This window comes from Amphibalanus amphitrite, unplaced genomic scaffold, assembly GCF_019059575.1.
Source record: "Amphibalanus amphitrite isolate SeventyFive unplaced genomic scaffold, NRLGWU_Aamphi_draft 000809F_arrow, whole genome shotgun sequence".
Classification (NCBI taxonomy): Eukaryota; Metazoa; Arthropoda; class Thecostraca; order Balanomorpha; family Balanidae; genus Amphibalanus; species Amphibalanus amphitrite.
The window spans coordinates 321,451-338,798 of record NW_024882303.1 but is presented as its reverse complement, the minus strand read 5'-3'; the positions used below and the strand labels follow the sequence as shown (position 1 = coordinate 338,798).

Below are 17,348 nucleotides of genomic sequence, written 5' to 3'. Positions count from 1 at the left end.
TTGCCCGATGAAATTTTCAGGGGATGGAAAGTGTCGATTGAGCGGCTTCGATCAGGGTCAGTGCTACCGGCAGTGATCATTATCCACTGATTGCCTGATAATTGTTGAATTTCGGGGGCGGTAATGTTTTCCAGTCGCCGTCTTTCGTTTCCAAAAATCCCTCTGAAATCTGAATGGATATTTCCCCTAAAATATGGCAGCATTGTCGTCACTTATGACGTGGCTGTTACATTCATTTTGCAATGCTCAGTGTGTTCTCTGAAGTGATTATCTGCTAGCATTGTGCGAGATCTCTGCTGCGTTGTGTGGATTCTTCTGCGATTGTTTTCCACTTTAACAATTATTGAACATAATTGACCTTGGTTGTGCTTTGGTCATGGATTAGGTATTTTGGTTGTGCTCTTGATTGTGGTGCTCATCAATTACGAATTTATAATTTGTATTAGGGGAGAGCCGTGTAGGTAAAACCAGGGTAGGTATATTAATATTCACTTTGTAAAACGCCCCCATGCCCTTAGTTATGATGCAATTGTTTCCTTATAAACATTACAGGTGAAGCAGGTGCTGTGGGAGCAAAATGCTGATGAAGTTTGGTGGGCGCCATTAGCATTGGGCTGATTTTATAGTCTGAGAAGGCTACATGATTTATATGAAATTTCTTGAATAAATATCTGTCATATAAACAACATTTATTCACTGTTCTATTGTCGCTGATCTGAGATGCTTCATTCATGCCATGCTTACTGTACCATGTTTGCTGATTTCAGTAGGCGGAACTATGGTCAAGCGTACCCATTTTCGGGAACGTATTTTCGTTCCCATCTTTGGGAACGATAAACCCAAATATGGGAACGCCATGTAGGCATTATTTAAAACAAGAAAAAGAACCGTTAAATGACGTCCAAAAATATAAAACGATCGTGAACCGCCTGATATTTGTCTCAATATTGTTGGGAAAGAGTTTGATATTGTAAGGCCCATCGTAGTTTCAAATCGTTCCCCTATTTCTAAAGCAGTCCATCATACGGGCCGTGAGCCCAAATTTGGGAACGCTCTCGTACACTGGCGCTGCAAGCGTTCCTTATTATGGGAACGGCGTACCCAAAATTGGGAACGATTTCACCGACGGCTTTCAGGGGCTCTTTTCATTATCAAGCATCACGTCCAACGCCGCAAATTATTGTTACGCAACAGTCATCAGATGACCTTTCCGGCAAGACCGTCGCATGTTTCGCCTGAGGGTGTTCACGGGCACCGCACACTGCTGCTTGCGGTGTGTGCGGTACGTCCAGCAGGCGTGGGGGTAGGGGATGGGTAGGCGGCTCTGACGTCACGGCTGCGTGCGGTGGACGGTCCGCTGTGGCCAGTCCCGACCGGCCACAGCGGTCGCTGTGTGCGGTGACGCAAGGCTGACGTAGGGACGCAGTGGGCGGAGCTTGGAGGCTGTGTGCGGTCCGACCGCACACAGGGTCCGTGAACAGCCCTCCGGTCTTCTGCGCTTTTATTCCCGTCGATCTCGCAACGGGCACGCCCCCTCTGCAGGATTACGTAATTCACAACGCTCAGCGATGTTCAACAAGGTCTTCCATACCTATACACCGTACGCGCCGAGGGTGGAGGCATGTAAAACACCTGTCTGTTTAACACTGATAGTTGATGAGCACAAGTAAGTATCCAAAAATGGGAACGCTGAAATGTTTCACTCTCAAAACACCTAGTCCCAATATAAATCTACTTTTTTCCTTTCTTAATGAGTGTAAGTGGCAAAAAGCCTGGTAGGATGGGCACGAGAAATGATCAAAATCAGCATAGAAATTATAAGCCACACAGGGCGACCTGCATAAAAGAAATTCCCCCAAAACGATCGTGCTTAAAAATACCGAAGGCAAAAACCACGCTCATGACGCTCCTTAAAAGCAATGCTTAACAGCTAGCATCCAAATAAAATATGTCTTTCAGGGTTGATAAAATACAGCTGGATAATTTTCAACCGCTTAAACTGAGTTTACAACAGTAGTTCGGTAAATTCACTCACGTTCCACGCGGTCGTCCGCTCCGACACCAAAAGTCAACAATATTACCTCGGGACCGTCCGCGTCTTCGCTTGCATTTGTCAGCATCTGGTGTCGATAGTATTAAAGTTCATAACCAGGCGAAAATTATTATACTTAACCTCAAACTAAAAAATGCTTCATTTTCCTTAAAATTGCATGTTAAATGTCGTATTACCCATATTTTCAACATTTTTCATTTTTAAAAAATAATTAAAAATATCATTCCACGGTCAATTTCCTTGTTCCACGGTCAGATTAAAGATAACTTTATGGAGATTTAGTAGATACTTCAATCAGCGTGCACTTTTTTGAGACGTGATGCACTTTTGAGTTTTAGTGGGCGAACGGCCATGGAAAAATTGCCTTCCGTTCTCATAAATGGGAACGCCCGTTCCCATATTTGGGAACTCCGTTCCCAAAAACGGGAACGTTCCTATATTTGGGTACTCATGACCATAGTTCCGCCTACTGATTTATCAGGGCGGTGTTTCACGGGACGCTGCTACCACGCTGCTATGAAATTGCGCGAGCTGACATCACACTTGTGGTAGTGTTGCCCGGTTGGAGCAATGGGCCTGTTGATGTTTCCATGGAAACCAATTTGACACGTGTAAAAGCAGCGTGCTGCTATCACCGGTGAAACAGGGCCCGGCCCAGATGTCGCCACACAGAGGCATTGTAAAATTTGCAAAATGCCCTGGCACCTGGTTTTAAAATGCCCATACCATTTTTACATGTGAAAATGTCTTACATTCCAAAAGTGGCTTAATTGCAATGCATTGTTGCTGTTGGGTTAAGAGGTGACAACAAATATGGAAACAGTGTTTTTTGCAATGGGTTAGTTTATTGAGCAAGATTACTTTGCTTGCAAATGCTTAAGAGTTAAGTATCATTTGTTTTCAAAATGGTACTCCATCTAACTTTATTCCCCGAAGGCCATGTATTTGTATTTATATTAAGAGCGATCCACATACAAAGTGAGTGGCGATTACTGCTCAGACTACTGTCCTTAACTTAATGTTACTATAGTCAGGCAAACCTAAGAAAGAATGGATTTAAAGTGCTTCGGTCATTGATGCATGTGCATTTATATTGAGAGCATATTTTCTCTTGCAACTTTTCACACAAATTTCTCCAAGCCATACATTTCAAGTGCTAAAAAAACGTGGAAAGTGATTCAGGCGCTTTAACTCTGTTCTTTCTTAGGTTTGCTAGACTATGCCTACTTACCTAAACAGTAGAACAGTATGGCTGAAAACAAAATATTAAATGCAATATTTATGCAAACAAAACTTATCAACAGGTGACAACCAAAGTGGGGCATTTTACAACACCCACCATGTAAAAGCTTAAAGCTCATTAGTGAAATAATAAGAATTCCTGCTCATGTTTTGTTGTCATTGGTACTGGTGCAGCTTTTCAATTTGTGATTTCAGTCATTTTGAATATACCTCATGTAGCAACCCTAACGAAAATGGCAATGGCTGGCTCATTAAAATGCACTAATCACCAGCTGCTAGTGAGGCTGGCAGACTCTCTAGTCAGGTCTTATCGAGCCCTGATGCCAATGCTAGCAATTAGCATCTGTCAAATAACTGCCAAGCATTGGTTTTTCTCAGTAATCATTCTCCTACATGTAAACATGCAAACAGGTGCAAAAACTTCCATTATTCTGTCTCAAATAAAACTTAACATTTTTTCCCAGTTTTGAATCTGATTTAGTGAGGTGCAGCAGATTGATTGACCTGTGCTATTTCTTTTTCAGGTTTTACAGTCATTCCCTCATAATGACATTCAGCCTTTATAGCCTGTTTGAGGCCTCACTGCTTGTCATCAATGGCATAGCAGTTCTGAATGAGGAGAGGTTCCTGTCAAAATGTAAGCAGGCTGATGGCTGTGGCATATATCAACTACCTAATAACTATCATTGATATGTTTTTCTTTTTAGTCGGACCTCTCTCCAACGGGCGCATGTCCCAATTATAGTAGAGGAGAGCTCCTCCCTCCGTCCTTCCCCACCCCCCAGGCTACGGCTGAAGTGGGAGCCTACCCCACACCTGCCGGGGACGCAGCCGGGGACGACGCCCGCGGAACGGGCGGAACCGGGAATCGAACCCGAAACCCGGCACCGCCCGCACCGCGGGTCGACGCCTTAACCGAATGCGCCACCAGGGCCGCTTGCACTTATTTGGAACCTTTTTTCATTTTACTATCATGCATGCAATGTAAGGTCATAGTCTACTCTAATCTGATGTCAGTAGCAACTGGTGTCAGACTCAGTACTTTACCACTGGCTGACTTTTCTTCTAGCTGCCCACTGTTAATCTCATTCTCTGTGAGCTGGGTACCTACCAAGATTTACCTACGGCCTACGGCTGTGTAATTGGTGCCTTCTGACGCCCGTGCTGCCCTCTATGCCACCTCAGTGGGTGGAAAGGACCAGCTGCGCGGTTTCGGCGAGGAGCCTGGCGCCAAACAGCAGCTCATCTCGCTCGTTCGCTCCGTGCGCACCGTGATGCGAAGTGAGTGCCGGGGAGTGGGCTCTGGGAGGGTTAAATGTCTGGGAGTGGGGGTGGGAGGGGAGGGTGGATGGAAGTGAGGTGGAACGCTCAATATGCGGTGCAGCTGATGGTCGAGGGAGATGGGCAACTGTCATGTAGCGGGATAAAAGTTATGGTTTTGGTGCGACCACATCGAGTGAAGTGGAGTGGCAGTTTGTGAGGAGTAGGGCTTTGGAATGTGGGAGCTCATTCAGCATCACAGAGTGAAACTACTCGCAGTAAATGCTAGGGGAAGGGGCGGTTAACGCTAAATGTCTGTAGCGGGGTGGAATTTACGGTAAGTGAGGCGTAAGTTGCAATGTGTTGGATTATTTATGCCGGTAGGGACTCTGTTTGCCGGATAGTGAGGCAATGCTCATTGCTCATTGCTCAGTGTCTGGGAGTATGGCGCGGCTCTCAGTGGCGGCTAGCGATCCAGTCTAAGCGCAGTGATTGTCGGGAATCGGAGCGGCTCTCAGGGTTTTTTCTTAAATGTGATCTAAGACTCACACAGCAAACCTTCCGTGTCGGGGCTCCTCTTCAGACCGCCCATGCGACTCGTTTCTTGGTAAAAACTTTAAAGGAAGGCTGTCGAGTTCGGGTAGATGGCGACACGTTCATACTTAATCAAAACGGACCTTCACCGGTTTCAGCTTTCAAGTTCACTTTTGTTGCCTATTTTTCTACTAATGATCCAAAATTAGCGCCATAATTGTATGATTACTACAGCTGTCTTTGTGTGTGCTGTCCACCCTATCATTGGAGGGCGCTTACGTTTTGATAATAGGTGATGTCCTCGCTCTTCTTTGTTGTCGTAGGAGCGGAAGTACGGGTTGTGTACAGTCTACAGTGGCCGAACTGGCCCATGTCCTTGGTGGTTTGCTCCGCTAGGTCCGAATGAATCCGTTTCCTGAGCGGACATCCTTAGGATGGTGGCGGTTGTCCTTCCTCGGTGCTGGTTGAAACATTCCTCGCACAGCGCATGTGTATGTCATGTGAGGGAAGAACAGCTCCAATTGTTCCAATTGGACCTAATTGAATCACTCTGGGTGCTGGAGCTGCATTAGTAGACTCCGTTATCCAATGCTCACTCCGGTTCATGATTTTGTTTCGGGCTGCTATTTCTAAGCGTAGATGGTAATTATTAGCGGCGTATTTAGCTGAGAACGGGATGGCTTGTCAGGAAATGGCCGCACATTTTTTCAATCGAATTAATCACTCTCTCTCTCAGCTCCCGATCCGTCCTTCAATGTTGCGTGACTAGCCTTTCGTGCCTGTATGAAATATAACGTTATCTGTAAACCGGTACTGCAGCTTTGACGATTGGTGAAAAAAGTGTGCACAATTTTGCATAGTACGGGACTTAAAGGGACTATCCCACCTTCTAAAATGTTGTTAAAACCAGTTAAATTGTGCCCGACTTTATAGATTGGATGAACAGGAACACGGTTCTGGTATTTATTTTTCATTAAACATCTTAGGCTTCCCATATTCCAAACAAAAACATTCAAATATGTGACGTCACAGCCCAAAATTACCTCCTTCCCCAGGCCACATTACTGTCATAAAGCTGATTCTTTTTACTCTGTAGGCACCACAACAAAGTTCAGACCAAGTTTTAAGCGATTTTTCAACGAACAAACCCATTGAAATCAGAATGACTAAATGAGATGACGTCACACTAACGGTCGCTCCATGTTGAAGATAGGGCCTTGTGCAAGGCCCATTTTCAAATGAAGGGAACGAATTTCTTCAACACCAAGAGGCCGCGGGGGTTGCAACCTAGATAGATAGTGGTTTCTGAACCTCGCCGCAAACTTGGCTATCTCAACTCAAACCCCATGTTAAAGGTGGGATAGTCCCTTTAATTAACCGGACTTAACGCAGTAGGTACAGGTCTCGCGAGATTAAGCGGTAGGTTTTGCACTTTTACATTTCCGGTTATATCTCAGAAACTAATCGATCTACGATGAAGCCATTTTACACGATCATGGCCGGCTTGTTACCCAACAAGTCGATCGCATCTTCAACACTTAAAAGCTTAAGACGACGAAGATATAGCCTGAAGTACACTAAATTTTCTAGGTGCAAAACCTACCGCTAAAACCCGCGACCCCTGTACCTATAATTCGCAGTATTATAGATAATTTAGTTAATTTAATCGAATCGATTTGATGACAAGCAGCGTCGATGTCCTAAACTCACTTCGGCGTGACCCTAATCACTTCGTTACATTTTGCCGATAACGTTCGTGAATCCATTGGTTTTGTATTCATCGTAGTTTGTAAATGGTAAAATTGTTCGTTTATCCTTCTTCTGACGCTACTTTTATTTGTCTGTTTCAGTCCCTTTGATATTTCTCAACGTGTTAACAATTCTATTCAGTTGATACTCGGCTAGCGTCCCTGTGAAAACTTTCTTCGAGAGAATATCGTTCGCTCTGTGACGTCACTGGTCGGTGCCGTGACGTCACTGATTCCCAGACAGTGTCCAGTGGCGGTGGCGGTGATAATGACAGCACGGGATCAGTGCTCCGGCAAACTATGCATCGTGTCACGAAATCAATTCAAATGGTGATCTGTTCCGCATTGAAGCCCGTGACAGTTGATCCAGTAATCGTGTGATGTGTTCGTCTTCACTGGACGGCAGCGTTGGAGGTGGCCGGCAGGGTCCCTTCCTCCCCACCCGAAGTGCGCGATGAAGTGAAACGCGACCGGTCGACAGTCCCGTCCGTACTGGCCAAGGTCTGTCGGCAGACCCGTACTGCAGGGTGCAGAGGCAGTCGGATGGTCTGCTGGGCTTCGCTGGTCTGCTACCTAGTGCTCGTGGCATGCCGCTGAGAATAGGTTGATTTTGTTGTGCCAGGCAGGGACATTTGTAATATATAGTCAAAATGTTTTTGCATTTGGCCTCGAACCTAAGCGATATTCATAAGAAGCGCGTGGTTGATGAGTAAAACTGTGAACAGTTGTCAAAACAGAGTTGCTGTTTCTTGAAGAACTGAAATAATTGAGGTACATTATTTTATTTTTTCAACCAATGAATACAATGACAACTGTCGCATGTCACCTTTACAAACGTGTTTAAAAAATAACATTTCACCTGCAGAGGAATAGGATGACCGCATTCGACTGACACGACTTACGGCATAACAACACACCAGCTCATAGACCTCGGTATACAGCGGTCTATGACTAGCTTAATAGATATCCAAAGCATTCCGATCCCAAATCATACCTACCCAAGAGCATTCGATGGTATTGTACATGCTTAACAGCACGATGGGTCTGTGTTACAGGCACAACTTGTCACACACACGACCACGACCAACGCTGAAATCACCGATATGTATATCAATGAATGATTCTACATACAATCAAACTTCAATTGTCATGCAATGGTCTAGCTGACTTATGAGCACTGAGGCACCTGACGCTGTGTACGCTTACAGTATGTCGTTGATGCAATGACCATAATATATAGCGTCAGAATCTGCGTGGACAACTTGGCGAAGAAGTTGATTATACATTTCCTGAATTGATCAAGAGAACACATAAGTGCACACATTGATTGATGGTGGTCTTCCCGGCCCCAAGCCGGCTGTGTTGGGACATGCTAACGTCACCCGGGTGACGTCACTGCTACGTCACGGCTGACGTCACATGTGGCCGAACTCTTTCATGTCCTCCACGATGCCGAGTAACCTCTCCTGGAGGGCCGGGGCGCACTTGCCCTCTTGCCATCGCTCCCGAAGTCGCTGCATCGCCTTGACGAAGTCTCCCATATTGGTGCCGCCCAGTAGGTCGTTCCGATCCTCGTCCGAGGAAAACAGCAGCTGACACGAGCAGGGAAAGAAGGGAGGGGAGTCAGCGTGCTGGTAAGGACGCTGTGAACGGGAGCTGACCCAAGCAGGGAAATGGGGTCCACACTTGTGCGAACTCTTGGCCATTGCGCGCAACAAGTATGATCGGCGCTTAGGTGAATTTGGGCTTGTGGATGCCGATGGTAAACCAACCTGACACTCAGGATGATCAACTACCTGAAACGCCGCGAAATAAGTTCCCAACCCGCCGTGGTAAGTGACGATGTCGTTCCTTAACCTTGAAATCCGCCCTGTCGCTAGCATTTCTCTCACAATCTCCCTTTTGAGTACTATGAATAACTTGTCGAGCTTCGATCGAGATCGTCTCACCTGTACCACGTTGAGTGCGAAGCTGATGTACTGAGCCAGGCCATTGCTGTACCGGGCGATCAGCCAGTCGACGCTGAGCCAGGGCGCCACCTGTTCGGGATCCTCGCCGAGCTCCAGCAGCTGGCTGCGGAACGCTTCCTCGTACCTGGCCATCAAGCGGGCACGGAATGGCAGTGGGTGCTGATGGGCACGGTATCTGTCTCTGGGCTAGGAGACTGTACCTTTTTCTCTGATTGACAAGTCACCATTGATTACGTAACATGTCGGGGTCGGTACACTGTCTTCATCTCCCAGTGTTTAGAGTCTATCACGGACCCATGACACCATCACAGAGCGCATACCTCATCACTCAACCTCATGCACGCGGTGCCCCTCAAGTAACAACAAACAGACAAACAGTCTAATAGCCATCAACCATAAACTGCAGGTGGCCATGGCAATAAACAAGCAAGGCACTCAGACGGCAGGCACACACCGATGGAAACCACACAGTCCCCCTCTCACCAGGTGAGCATCTGCCGGAGGTGGTCGCGCCGCGTCTCCCTCCTGCTCGAGCTGATGAGGCAGTACACCAGGTCATAGGCGAGGTCGCCGAACTGGCACATCTGCAGATCCACGAAGCGGACCTCGACCGGGTGGTTAGTGCCGTCGGCATCCGTCTCGTACTGCCGGAGAGGTCGAGGGACGGGCGGGTCAGAGAGCTGTGAGCAGGCGTGTTCCGGGTCCGCTTTAGGAGCGAAGGTTTAATAGGATTACCTTAAAAATTCAATTTGAGGGTAAGCTCATCTAACCAAAATTATATTGCTTATCAATTTTAGAATCATCAGTAATGCTTTAGTTCAGTGGGTAACAATATACATAGAGAAAGGCGCAAAAGAATACCCAACCCTGGTATGGTATCGGCTTAGCCGGCGCGCTCTAGCGGTTGCGTATTGACGCGAATGTTCAGAAGTGTGTGACTACAACTGTAGGCTTTGTACCCGGAACATCATGTTGCTGCTCCAGAGGTCGCCGTGCACCAGGGTGACCACGTCCAGGTCCTCGGAGAAGGCGTTCTTGTAGGTCTCCTTGACATAGTCGACGTGGCAGAACTTGGCCAGCACATCGGCCTCCTTCTGCAAGCCCATGTACTCCAGCGCGGCGCAGCACGGTGACCGCTCAGCCGACAGGTCATCCAAGCCCTCGGGCAGTTTGCCAACCACCTGGCGGAGCGAGGGTGGTCTCAGACATGATACGGCAGTCATATTGAATGAGGCTTCAATGAGACACAGTGAACCAGACAAAATACTGGACATTGATAATGATCATCTCTTTCCAACAAAAGCACATGGTCAATAATTTGATCGTTTCAAAAGAGCATCTTTACATTGGCTGATTAAATAGCGCTGCTCACAAGAACACTCCTACAAACAGAGCACCCCGTGTTTTATTTTAAACCCTTAGGTTCTGTCTGGTGAACCGGCGCTGTGACTGACCTGCCGCAGCCGGTCGGCACGCTCAGAGTGCCTCTGTCGGAGGACCAGACCGACAGAGTGGAACCGGGCCAGGGCCGGCATCAGCAGCTTCAGGTGCTCCAGGCCCATGCCCACCTGAAAGGAGGCGGGTGGTTACATGAGTGGAACCGGGCCAGGGCTGGCATCAGCAGCTTCAGGTGCTCCAGGCCCATGCCCACCTGAAAGGAAGCGGGTGGTTACGTCACTGAGTGTCAGCCGGCGGTGACGTCATTCAGTGTCAGCGGGTAGTGACGTCACTGAGTGCCAGTCCGGGTGATGACTTTTATTGGATGTCAGCCGGCGGTCATTGGGTCACAGTCATGTCACAGTCATTGGGTGTCAGCCTGGATGGCGAGGTCACTATATTTTCAGTTGATGGTGACGGTCATTGGGTGTCGGCCGGCGGTGACCTCTCTGAGTACCAGTTGGTGCTGACAGTCGCTAGGTGTCAGCTAATGGTGACCTAACCGAGTGCCATTGTCAATGGATGGACATTGGACATTGTTGGACGAAATGGTTGGTCTGAAAGGACGGACGGGCGCGAGTGGGCGCTCAATCGATGTTTCAGAAGCTGCTTCTCAAACTCGCGATTGGGCATCTGTGAATCTAGCGAGCCCATGTGTGGCTTAACCCTCGCCGGACCTATTGGTTTTCTACATACGCGCCGGCCGAGGGGGGGGGGGGGGCGGGTACGACCCCCCCCTCGCCGTTTCGCCCCTGGTGGAGCTAGCGCGTCGCGGAAAAAACGAGCGTGTGCGCCGTTACGAGACGCAGAGATTGGTACCCGATTTTAAGGTCCTAGGTCAACCGGTGACCTCTGAGGTCAGGTCAAGTGCCCCAAGGTACGGTTCAGTTTTTGGTGAATAACTTCGCAAAAAACGGCCGCAGAGCGCCGATTTTGGCAGCATCGTGTTCGTCTCGCTCAGGCGCGTCGAATGATATACTTTTTGTCCGGGTCAGGTCAACTTGGGGTGGTGACCTCAGGTCAAGGTAAGGTCAGCACCCCCAGGTCACGAAGTTGGTCGAAAGAGGTCATGTCGCATATCATTCGATTCGGCAGGTCTTCCTGAGTCCATTGGTGGCTTTCCCGACTCGCTAGCTCAATTTGATCAAGAGTTATTGACGAAAAACTAATATGACCTTGATGACGTCATAAATGACGTCACGCAAGGTCAACATTGCAAAAGTGACGCATCTACCCTTGCAAGGAGTGCATCAAATCACGATTCTGTATGCTTGAGATAGTTGGAGATCGTTCCCGGCGCCAGAATAGCAGTTTTCATTTTTCCCCATTGACTTATAATGGTGAGGTCACGAAAATGACCTGACCTCATATGACCTTTAGGAAAAATCCGAGATATACAAGTTGTGGGACTCATAATGGATACTAGATCCTGCAAGTTTCATTTCCCTGTGACATCTCCTCTGGCAGTGAGGGCGTTGCGAAGTTGCGACATCTGAAGACCGTGCAGAGGTTCACTTATGACGTCATAGGTCAGTGACCTGACCTGACCCAAAAATGCGGTTGGTGTCAAAAGATCCGGCTTGGATCAAAGGTCAGGTATGCCAAGTTTCAGCTCTCTATCGCCAGGGTGTTTGGAGCTATCGCGAAAAAAAAACCCTATGGGGGGGGGGGGCGGCACCCGCCCCCCCCCCCTCGGCCGGCGAGGGTTAAAGATGCTATTTGTGGATGCTAATTCGGGCCAATCGCTGTCCACGTCTCGCCAATGGGCCTGGCACAATGGCGCGCGGCAGAAGGCGGCTCCGGTCCGTCCTTCCGCTGAGTGTGTGTGTGGCCTGTGTACTGCGGATGACGGTGCGTCTGCCTCTCAAGGCTGAATCTATCGGCGAGGGGTGTGGGCTCTCGAGCTGATAGGCGCCGCGCGCAGCGGTCCTGTCCGGATCAGACAGGACCGGTGGTGACCTTGGGCCGGCCTATCTGACGAGGGCACTCCAATACACAGGGCTCCGATTACCTGCTTATTTAGATACGGAGGAGGACCCGGTGTCACATGAGACCAGAGAAAGCCATCATTTCGTTTTTACTATGCGCTTTTACAGCGTTCGATAACCTGCGGAGCTGCACCTTCCATATGAGACGGCATAATGGCTATGTGAAAAGTGGAACACATCACAGTTTGGTTGAAATCGTCAATCGTCACAATTTGGTTTCAGTCAATTTGTCTAAGCATCCCCAATCTCAATTATCCTTTGCCCATAATTACACTTATGTATGATCATGATGAACAAGCAATGTGCTTAAATATGTATTCTACATTAAACCTCTGGCTCTGTAAACCAAACCGTTAGAGGTCTATGATTACAGATACAGAGGTCTATGATTCTACCTATCGGCCGTTGAGCGTCGATTTCGTTCGTCGAGTCCATGCACCCGGCTGACCTTTTTGTCGATGACCTGGAAGTCTTGTAGCAGCTCAATGACGAGCATCTCTGTCTGCGTCTGGTCTTCGAGCGGCTGGTCCCGCCCGTCACGGACCTCTCCTGCCACCGTCATCCGGCCGTAGACGTAGCGCGGGAACGGCAGCAGCGCCTGTGGACGTGCGGACGTCGAGGGTCGGGGTTAGAACTTAGACACACGGCAGCAGCGCCTGAGGACGTGTGGACTTCGGAGGGTCGGGGTTAGACACACGGCAGCAGCACCTGAGGACGGGTCGGAGTTGGACACACGGCAGGCCGGCGGGTCGGAGTTAGACACACGGCAGCAGCACCTGAGGACGGGTCGGAGTTAGACACACGGCAGGCCGGCGGGTCGGAGTTAGACACACGGCAGCAGTAGTACCTGAGGATGGATCGGAGCTAGACACGCGGCAGCATTTACAGCCGACGGGTCGGAGTTAGACACACGGCAGCAGCCCCTGAGGACGGGTCGGAGTTAGGCTCACGGCAGGATCACCAGCCGACGGGTCGGAGTTAGACACAAGGCAGCAGCACCTGAGGACGGGTCGGAGTTAGACCCACGGCAGCAGCAGTACCTGCGGACACCGGCGGGCGGGACAGAGTCAGGCACGCTGATGGTGAGAGCATCAGGCAACTGACTGACAGAGTTCTTACTTATCAGCGGGTTCCAGTGAAGTGAGGCGGTCCTCATCAGTGAGCTCCAGTGAACTGACAGGGCCCTCAGTCTAATGTCTACATTTCGTCATCAGGCGATCAGCGCTTAGGCTGAGAATGTACACACAGCTTTGCACACAAACATAACCTCTGCTTTTACAAGCGGTAGCATGATTACATGTTATCGGGTGCATTGGCAGATGATTGGGTCGCAGATTAGGGACAAGTTGTACCCTATGAACCTACTCCTGGCACTTTATACCTATTTCCTCGCAGTGAGAGCTCGGGGGATATGAGCCGGAGTGCTTGATGGTCATGGTAATGGGCACCTACTTCCTACATGCTCACATTCCGTTCGTGTCCCATTTTATACCTGTTTCCCTCGCTGTGAGAGGATGTGTCGGAAGTGCTCGATGACTTGGCAGTACATGATCACCTCTCGCTCGTAGAGACCCATCTCACGTACGACGCCGACGAAGTTTCCACCTAAGGCAAACGCACGACGTCAACGTGGACCGTCCAACATGTTTCATGCATGTCTCTGTATTGTACAGATGGATGGGTTTCCTACAATCGCTGACGTAATCATACCTCCTTGTCCATCCCTCGCAGCTGCTTTTGTATCCATCAGCCCGCAGATAGATTAGTCCTCCCTAAACCCGGTGATTTCCCTAATAACCCCGATTAGCATGTCCATGTGGTAACTGCAAACCCAGCTAATTTCCTCCGGATCGAGGTGAGTTTTGACGAATTACATCAACTTTAAGGGTGACAGGTCGGGTCAAATACCATTCTTGATAAAATAAATAATAGAGGTCAAATGTTTCTTGGTTTTTCGTGACTAGCTTCGACAAAAATCGCTGTATTGCTATGGATTTGACATTGGGGCGTTTGTCATGCCCATGCTGTAAACATGGATGATTTTTTCGTTGGCCATCTTTCGATTGATTCATTTCGATTGTTCACTGTTTATCTCAAGTCAGAGTCACGCCTTATCTTGTTGGGGCAAGACATTAAACGATAGACAAGTAAATAACATTCGATTTCGCTGCTCATTCTTTGCTTAATTACGGAGCGAGCGAAGCGAGCGGAGTCTTTCCTTAGATTAACGGAAATTTCTGAGTATGAGCGGCCGGCCGGCCGGCCGGCCGTGGTCACGGTTTTGCGACGCTTATATCTCAGCAACCACTTGACCGATTTACACCCGGTAATTTTTGTAGGGTAGCTTCATTCCTTCTACCAAGTATTGGACTATTCCCGATGCATGTAGGTGACCCCTTATGCACGTGCCACGTGCAAAACGAAGAGGTGTCACTTTTGTAATTGTTGCAATATCTCGGTAACTACTCGGCCGATTGCGCTGAAAGTTGGCATGTAGGTAGGCACCCACTAGGCAATGCATATCCATGTGCCAGAGTTGGGGTGCTGCTGCACGTGCGCACGTGCAGGGGTCGATTCCAGATCTCGAGAACGGCTGGAACGATTGCGCTCAAATTTGGTACACGGTTACGGAGCAGTTAGTAGGGTGCCGTGCACAAGTCAGTTGGGACCCATTTTGCACGTGCGCACGTGCAGGGTGCCGCTTCCAGATCTCGAGAACGGCTGGGCCGATTGTGCTCAAATTCGGCACATCGCTAGAGACCGGTTAGTAGGGTGCCGTGCACAAGTCAGTTGGAGGTACCCCCTCGCAATTTCGCACGTGCAAGGCCCACCCTCTCGCTCGCTCCGTTAGTCGCCCCATAAGGCGCTATACTGGTTGTTAGCATCACAGGCCTTGCTTTCGCGACTCGCTAACTCAATATGATTACGAGATAGTTATTGACGGAACGTTCTGACCAGTGACCTGAAATAGTCAAATGATTTCACTGACGCCATGCCTATATGCTGGCACACATAGTTCATAAAAAAACGATAATCGGATCATTCAAGCAGCTCGTGAAATGATCCGAGCACTTCGATTAGGATACAATCCTATTAGGATCGGATTTTATCATTTATGCCGCAAAATAAGCAGTTTCAGTGCCTATTTCCCTTTTTAGTTAAAATGGTGATAAGGGATTTTTTAATGACCTCACCTCAGATGGCACCCTTAATAGATATCAGGTATAGTCAAAAAGTAAGAACCAGGAAGAGTTTCGCCTTCTAAAATATGCACCTTTCTGCCAAATATTCCCTGGAAGTTGGAACTGATAGCGTCGCAAAATCACACTTTTAGACTCGCCTTACGCAAGAGGCCAGTGGCTTGACCTGAGAGTGAAATAGGTGTTCTAGAATTTTGAGTTTGAGTCAATTGTGAGGTAGTCCAAATTTTAACCCCGAAGCATTCCATAACGACGACTGCGAACACGAACACCAATCCGGTAAAGCAAATGGTAAGCCATGACAAAACAGGGGGGGGGAGACAGGTACTCACTGGGAACCTTGACGACCATGACGAGCACATCCTCCTTTCCGCTGCTCTCGTCGCGATAGGTCACCTCGAGCACCTTACGCACGGTGGTGTAGCCCTCGCCCAGACTGGCGATCGGCCGGTACCGGTAACTCTTCAACACCGCCTGGGAGTCGGCCGGCAGGAAGTTCTTGAGGAACAGCCGCGCCAGCTCGTCAGTGATGCTGTGCTGCTGCGGCACGTCGTCGACGCTGGGGATGGCGGACGGTGGCGCCGGCTCGCCCTCCGCCGGGCCGTCCTGCGCCGGCTGCGTGCCCGGCTCTTTGGCGGATGGTCCGTCCATGGTCGTTCACTCGACTCGGTGAGAGCTGTACGCCGCACCGCGCTGCCGCCGACCGTTCCCCGTCGCTGACTGGTGTGGTGTGCCGCGGCCGCGAGCGGCGGCTGCCGCCCCGCCCCCGTCGTCGTGATAGCGTAACGGGAGGCAGCCGGCTCAAGGTGACGCAACAGCGCACTCAGCGGAGCGCGGAGCGCCGGCGGAGGATGGCGGTTTGTGCCGAGTCACGGCGCGATTCTGAGTGACGACATCCTGATCAGCGCCAAACATGGGCGTGTGGTCTACACTCTACATGACGTGGCCATGGGGTAGCATTTGTCAGAGGAGGAGATTGATTCCGGTCGTGGCGCTGATTTAAGTGAGCGGTGACAGGAGCTGATTGCCTTACTCAGTGCATCGGTAGCAGTTCGTGGAATGTTAACAATGGGTGCTCGGCGTGCGAGTGAATCTGATCAGGCTGCATCGGCTCCTGGAGAAGACGACTTCTGTTATCAACATTCTCTCGATATTAGTTCTCTACACGTCAGTTACCTCTACTATATTCCTTCCTTTTTTTTCGCTAACTGCACATGTCACGATTCATTTTAATGAACCACCTCTTGTTTTTCTCATTTCTGTCTTCGGTGCGACCCATTCAGCATCTTTTGACCTTGCGTCAGACGCACAAGGTCAGACCAATTTACCCAGCTCGAAGTAAACAGCTGGGTGCGCACTGCGCTGCAGGCTGCGCCGCTACGCTTTTGGTAGGCACTTGTTTATTTGTGAGCGGCTGGCTATCGAAGTCGGTCTTGCGTCCGACGGGCTTTTAACCCTAGCCGGCACAGTGGGGGGGGGTGGGGGGGGGGGGTTGATGCAAACTCCCTAAGGCTTTTCGCAAATAGCTCGCCTAAAAAGCGGCCTATCGTGACGAAACTTTTAGTACCCTCGCGTTGCTCAATTTTACGCCTACCCTGAAAATTGCATGACCCTGACCCAAATGGCCTTTGACCTGTGACCTATTTTCCGGGACCATGTTTGGCCGGAATCGCGATTCGGCGTATGTCGGCTCGCAACATGTGATTTGATGTTGCTCCCATGCATTAGGGTGTATGTCAAGGTCACCTGAGGGTCAAGTCAGGCCATTGACCTTTGACGACCCCGGCTCACTTTTTCGAGTTTTACATGTTTCTGGGCTAGTTTTTGGAGCTGAATTCGAATTTAGCAACAATTTGAACATTTTCGAAGTAGTTTTGGTGCCTTCGTAGCATGCTGCGAAGCTGTCAGAGGCGGTT

The 17,348-nt window shown here is 49.3% G+C and overlaps 1 protein-coding gene across 1 annotated transcript; it reads right to left on the bottom strand.

Annotated features, from left to right (window-relative positions):
- Positions 1–7,603: 7,603 nt before the first annotated feature.
- LOC122366467 lies at positions 7,604–16,257 on the bottom strand. The gene is made up of 8 exons (XM_043338762.1): positions 15,765–16,257; positions 13,725–13,837; positions 12,681–12,830; positions 10,262–10,375; positions 9,767–9,988; positions 9,291–9,451; positions 8,787–8,931; positions 7,604–8,429 (listed from the first exon to the last, which is right to left on the bottom strand). The coding sequence occupies exons 1-8, from the start codon at positions 16,081–16,083 to the stop codon at positions 8,253–8,255; spliced, it is 1,401 nt and encodes a 466-aa protein (XP_043194697.1). The 5' UTR covers positions 16,084–16,257; the 3' UTR covers positions 7,604–8,252.
- Positions 16,258–17,348: the final 1,091 nt, after the last annotated feature.

Coding starts and splice junctions, on each gene's coding strand:
- LOC122366467 (XM_043338762.1), bottom strand. CDS start 16,083: ATGGACGGACCATCCGCCAAAGAGCCGGGCACGCAGCCGGCGCAGGAC. Junction 9,989..10,261: donor GTGCCGACCGGCTGCGGCAG/GTCAGTCACAGC, acceptor TCGCTCCGCCAG/GTGGTTGGCAAACTGCCCGA. Junction 8,430..8,786: donor TCGCACTCAACGTGGTACAG/GTGAGACGATCT, acceptor TGCTCGTGTCAG/CTGCTGTTTTCCTCGGACGA.